The sequence below is a fragment of the Scyliorhinus torazame genome, chromosome 6 (genome assembly GCF_047496885.1).
Source record: "Scyliorhinus torazame isolate Kashiwa2021f chromosome 6, sScyTor2.1, whole genome shotgun sequence".
NCBI classification, from domain to species: Eukaryota; Metazoa; Chordata; class Chondrichthyes; order Carcharhiniformes; family Scyliorhinidae; genus Scyliorhinus; species Scyliorhinus torazame.
The window spans coordinates 60,649,569-60,655,568 of NC_092712.1; the positions used below are offsets into that span (position 1 = coordinate 60,649,569).

The following is a 6,000-nucleotide window of genomic DNA, read 5'->3' on the forward strand; positions in this document are numbered from 1 at the left end:
GATCTATCCTTGTTTTAATTTAACAATCCTCATAAAAGAACCCGACCATAAAAAGAACTCGACCAAATTACTAACTTATCAGCCTACTGCTCGTCATCTGGAGAGTGACGGGTGGAGCCAGCAATGTCCTCAAGCGGCAATTATTCACCAATAACCTCCTCACCTATCCTCAATTTAATTTCCACCAGAATCCTCTGGCTCCAATACCTTACACCTTTGATCTAAGTATTGACATGTGGTGAAAAGGACTGCCCTTGGCAGCAAGGCAGCACTCAATCAAGTATGGCGCCAAAGAGCCTTAGCAATCCTGACAGCAATGGGTGAGGCAAGAGTGACAATCCTTGAGATTAAGGCAGCATATGACCGAGTGTGGTATCAAGGAGCCCACGCAAAACTCGAGTGTCCACAGTCCAACCATATTCAACTGCTTCATTAATGGCCGCCTTTCCGTCATAAGGTCAGAAGTGAGGATGTTTGCAGATGACTGCACAGTATTCGTGGTTTCTCAGGTTGCTGCATTTAGACATTGATTGTTTCATCTGTAACCTCCTCTGTCTACATCATTAGGTTAGAAATGGGCTATTTGCTGATTGCATATTCCGCTCCATTTACAATTCCTCAGACCTGAGACATAGAAAAATAGTGGTTATGTTACTGGAAAATAACACACGTCCTGTGCAAAATGTACTCAAGTCATAGTATGGCAGTTTGAAAATATAGAATAAGTTTTTAAAATCTAGAAACAGCAGTTAAAAGTACCATCAGAATGTTGTGAAAGCTTAACAAATTCATTGAAGTTCTTTTGGGGAAGAAAGCCTCCTGTCATTATCCAATGTGAATGCACTGCCTGCAAGGATTGTGGAACGAGCTTTAAAAGTAACTTCCAACTGAGAAGTGGATAAATTCTTGAAGGGGAAAGATTTGCAGGGCTGCGGGGAAAGTGCAGTGGTGTGGGAGTAGATTAGCTATTTCGAAGATGTCGCACAGGCTTGATGGGCTGAATGCCCTCCTGTGCTGTATCATTCTATGATTCAATAAATTGAATCTTTGTGTTTTTGAAGTAGAATTGCATTGTTGGAGATACTGGCCGGAATTCTCTGGCCGATCACTGGCGGCTCGATTCTCTGGTCTCGCTGGCAACGCACCACCTCCCGCCGGTTTCCCAGCAGCGTGGGGTGGATTTGATGGGAATTCCCATTAACAACAGCAGGAGTAGAGAATCCCGCCGCTAGTTAACTGGGTGCAGCGTCCCGCCACCAAGAAACACCAGCAGCTGGGAGGCCGGAGAATCCTGACTTTCAGATGAGATGTTACATTTAGACTCTGTCCGTTGGATGCAAAAGATCCCAAGGGACTACTTGAAGAGCAGTCCAATTTTCATCTTCAACCACCATCGCCAAAATAAATTAACTGATCATTCACCTCTGTTCTTTTTATCGGACTTTCTGTGTAAATTGCCATGTTTCCCAACGAAAAACAGTAACTACGCTTCACAGCCAATTCAATATCTTTTTTTTAAGTGTTTGGGATGTCCTAAGTACATTAATGGTGCTCTATGAAGACACGTCTTCATTAAAGAAAGACTTGTGTTTCAGAAACAACCCACAGAACCAGCAGTTGTATTCTACTTTGGAAAGTTCATCTGATAAAATTCTTGACCCTTATTCAGGGGAAATGATTATTTTGTCGGAATTTTGTTTTAGGATTAAGGATAACGAGCTAAATTCGGAACCAGCATTTCTAATCAAAAATTGCAAACAAAGTCAACCACTTTTAGTTTTGCAATGACTCCATTGTAGCTGCAATGGAGTTCAGGTTCATCAACTTTATTTAAAAAAATGACTGGTTCAAGAAATGTGCTTAATTTAAGAAGCTGTGTTTAAAACGTATCCATATTTTCTCAGTTCATCTTCAAGGCACTGATGTACATCAGAACCCTCTAGTGGTGGTGGCCTGCCATGTCACATCTTCAAAATGCCATTTTCAACAACCTTTATATACCCTCCAGATGTAAAGTTTACAACTGCCGTTATATCTCATTGTTCAAGTCTAGTGAATATTCTGGCAGCACGGTGGGGCAGTAGGTTAGCCCTGCTGCCTCACGATGCCGAGGTCCCAGGTTCGATCCCAGCTCTGGGTCACTGTGTGGACTTTGCACATTCTCCCCGTGTTTGCGTGGGTTTTGCCCCCACAACCCAAAAGATGTGCAGGATAGGTGGATTGGCCACGCTAAATTGCCGCTTAATTGGAAAAAATTAATTGGGTACAAAAAGTCTAGTGAATATTCATTCCGATGCCCCATGTTGTCATAGCCTACTGGAATGTGGGCACTATAAATATAAAATCCATTTTTTTTTTGTTGAGAATTTTAATGAAACAAGATGGTTGAGGATTGCAGTTTTTATCCTTTGACAATCTGCCCACCAGGTAATATGCTAGAAGGGAGAGTTTAGCCACTTGTTCTGCCTGTATCTGTGCCCTTGTAGCTGAAAGTGACTCTGCAAATTCTTCAGGTAGTGTAAGTAATCCTCTTGCCTTCTCTCTCTAGTGCTACAACTGCGAGGAAGAAGCAATGTACCACTGCTGCTGGAACACCTCGTACTGCTCCATCAAATGTCAGCAAGAGCACTGGCATGCTGAGCACAAACGAACCTGCCGTCGGAAAAGATGAGAGTTCTCTCCTCCACCACAGCCATATTAAGAAACAGAGATAGCTTCCTTTTCACAGACTGTGCTGGTTTTATTCGGAGCCACATTTCTGTGAATCTTGCTTCCCATTTGCACCAGCATTTTAATCTACAAAGCTTAGTTTCCCTCCCTCTCCCCACTCCTCCCTCCGTCCCCCCCCCCCCCCCCCCTCCCCCCACCCGCCCAGTATAATCAGTTAGCCGAACCAGGTCGATCTGTGTTAATTTTAACCAGATACCTTTTTGTGTGTTTTTTAACTTCTTTTACATCAGTGGTCATGTGATCAGTACTTCGGGACAGGGTTGACACAGCAGGTAGTAAACCTGCTTTAAAAAAAATAACTGTTAATATTTCCCAACTCTGCTTTTTTATATTTTTCTTACGTATGCTACTTTTATTAATAAGAATATTGAATGTTGATCATGTATTAAAGCAGGGAAATGGGATTTCTAATGAGCTGGACCTTAGAGATGGAATGAACATTTAGTTCTGGTTTTGTAATTTGCACATTTCTTTTTTTTCCTAACCCAAATGAGTCCACACGCATGTAAAATTGCCAAATACTACCTTTATGTACCAGTAGGTATGAACAGAAAAATGACAGTGAATTTTGCTTTCTGCACCAGTGTTCACTGAATATTTGTGCAGTTGTCTGTCTTGCAGTTGAATTGTATAAAATAAAATGAAGCACTTAGTTTTTCTCAGCAGCTGTTAGGTTTTGGATGGTTATTAGCTATTGCTGCCTGTTTGCTTACTTACAGTCCTTGTCACCTTAGACAGAATTATGTAACTGCATGTCAATCCATTTATAAAAGGCATTGTGATTGTGATGGGTCTGTACCTTGCTGAGTGTCTGGTACAAAACACATACCAGTAAATGTTTTGTGGTATTGCAGAAAACGGAAAATAATTTAAATATAGAATCATTCCAAAGGCTGTTTAAACATTTTTACTAGTAGCTGCATGAGAGTAAGACACGTGTAACTTTGACTGTTCTGTTTTCATGTCTTGGTGACACCATTGCACCTTTTTTCAAATTATGCAGTATAAACACTCTATTAAACATGACTGTGGCCTGATTTTGTTTTAAATTATCACTAAATTAACCTGCTTTGGATTGTTTTAGATGCAGCGTTAAAATCAGTTCATGGCTAAATACAGTTGCCATTTGTAACTCCATCATGTAAGGTTTAGCCACTCTGCACATTTATTCATTTTAGTGTGGCATCACATGGCAGTTCGATTAGGACATGGCAAATTCTGGGCTTTTTTGTAAGTTTTTCTTACTGGCAATATATTAAATCATCTGTGTTTACATTGGGCAATAAATGTATTTCAGAGATGTACTTTGAATGTTTAACTTTTGGTGTTTATTTATATATAAATATCTAAAATAAAAATAATTGGCAAGGATTGATGCAATGTCGTCTTCCCATCTGGAGAGGTGGGCCCACTCTAGTTGATAATTGAGTGACTTGTTTAGATGTTGATCCATGTACTTTTCAAGCAGCTACATTTGCCAATGGCAATATTTTACTGCAATCCTTACTATCCAGAATGAAGGAGACTTCAAGTCTATTTTTTAAAAATGTTTTTAGTTTATTTAAAGGTTTGTTCTGTCAGTTGGCTTTTTGATTTCTGTTGCTGATTCCAAGCAATTTAAAGGTAAATTTCCACTTCAATTATCCCACCTCAAATTATTCCTTTTTATTTATTTTGCATTTCCCCCTTTGTTCTGTACTGGAAAATTATTCTTTTTTCTGGATTGGTGTGCAGAATTGCCTTATTTGTTTTTAAACCTACCTTTATACCTTCAATGCTCCCTTTCCCCGTCACCTTTGAGTCCCCTACATCTGGCAGTTCTAATACTGACTGTTCCATGCCGCTAACTGGCTGCAGCGGTGAAATCGGGCGATGTTTCAGAGCTGGAAGCAAGTGGTCTTAGTGATGCACAAATATGAGGTCAGAAGCTCATCATAGGATTAAAGGTTGTGAAAAGACTAGCTTAATCTCAGACACTCGTCCGGGAGAGGGACAGAGTCGAGAAACAGATTTTGTTTAGCAACTTGTCATTCTGGCTCTCAAATGCATTTCCTCTGATTTTGAGTCAAAATCTTTGTCCTACCATTACTGTAACTTGGTATACGTGGCTGTATAATGCACATTTGCAGGCCTATATTTCATGTGCTGGTCGATCAGCATTGACCAAATAATTAAAATGCATCTTTACAAATTTTTCCTAATCAATTTGAGATGGAAACAATTGGTGGAACAATTGCCATCCCTTAAGCCTCAGACTTAAAAACTAGAAGAAAGCAAAAAGTGAAGGTAAAGCTGGAAAGGGAAGATTGGGTTTTGTGTGTAACTAGATGAAGGGGTGAGTGTGAATGGAACAAGGGGAAATCTCATACCAATCATAGAATCACTACATGGTTATAGCATAGAATGAGGGCCATTCCCCTGCCTTTTGCCTGTAATTTTTTCTCTTCCAATAATTACTCAGTTTCCTTTAGAAGATCACGATTGAATTTGCTGCCACCGTAGCACTCAGCCAGTACATTCCAGATCCCAACAATTCATTGTGTAAAGAAAAAAAAGTTATTTTGTCGCTGCTGGTTCTTTAGCCAATCACTTTAAATCTGTTTCTTCTGGTTCTCGCCGCTTTGACCATGAGAAAGTTTCTCACCGTCTGCCTGATTTTGAACACCTAGCGAATCCTTACAGGGCAAAATGAGGCCATTTGGCCCATTGAGTATGCACCTATCCTCCAAAGGAGCACTCTACTTAGGCCCACTCCCCTCCCCTATCCCCTTACCCTCACACATCGATCATGGCCAATCCACCTAACCTGCATATCTTTGGGCTGTAGGAGGAAATCAGAGCACCCGGAGGAAACCCCCGCAGACACAGGGAGAACGTGCAAACACCGCACAGACAGTGACCCAAGGTTGGAATCAAACCAGTATCCCTGTCTCTGAGGCAGCAGTGCTAACCACTGTTCCATCGTGCTGCCTCTATCAAATCTCCTCTTAACCTTCTCTATGAGCAGCCCCAACTTCTCATTTCTATCCATGTAACTGAAATCCCTGATCCCTGTAATTTCAAGAATCTTGTAAATCTTTTCTGCACCTTCACATCCATCCTAACGTATTGTGTCCAGAATTGAACACACATTGCAGTTGAAGTTGAACCAGTGTTTTAAACAGGTGATTTGTCATTACTTCTTTGCTTGTGTACTCAGCCTCTCTTAATAAGGCACAGGGGCTTTATAAACTGTTTTCTCAACCTACCCTGTCACCTATAACAACTTGC

The 6,000-nt window shown here is 40.8% G+C and overlaps 1 protein-coding gene across 13 annotated transcripts in view; it reads left to right on the top strand.

The window, feature by feature from the left end:
* zmynd11 (zinc finger, MYND-type containing 11) overlaps window positions 1–4,101 on the top strand; it is a 292,010-nt gene extending 287,909 nt beyond the window's left edge. For all 13 annotated transcript variants that reach the window (XM_072508249.1, XM_072508248.1, XM_072508250.1 and 10 more), the window contains one exon: window positions 2,549–4,101. In XM_072508249.1, coding sequence (XP_072364350.1) covers window positions 2,549–2,671 — 123 coding nt within the window. In that variant the 3' untranslated portion in view covers window positions 2,672–4,101. The remainder of the gene's footprint in view (window positions 1–2,548) is intronic.
* Window positions 4,102–6,000: the final 1,899 nt, after the last annotated feature.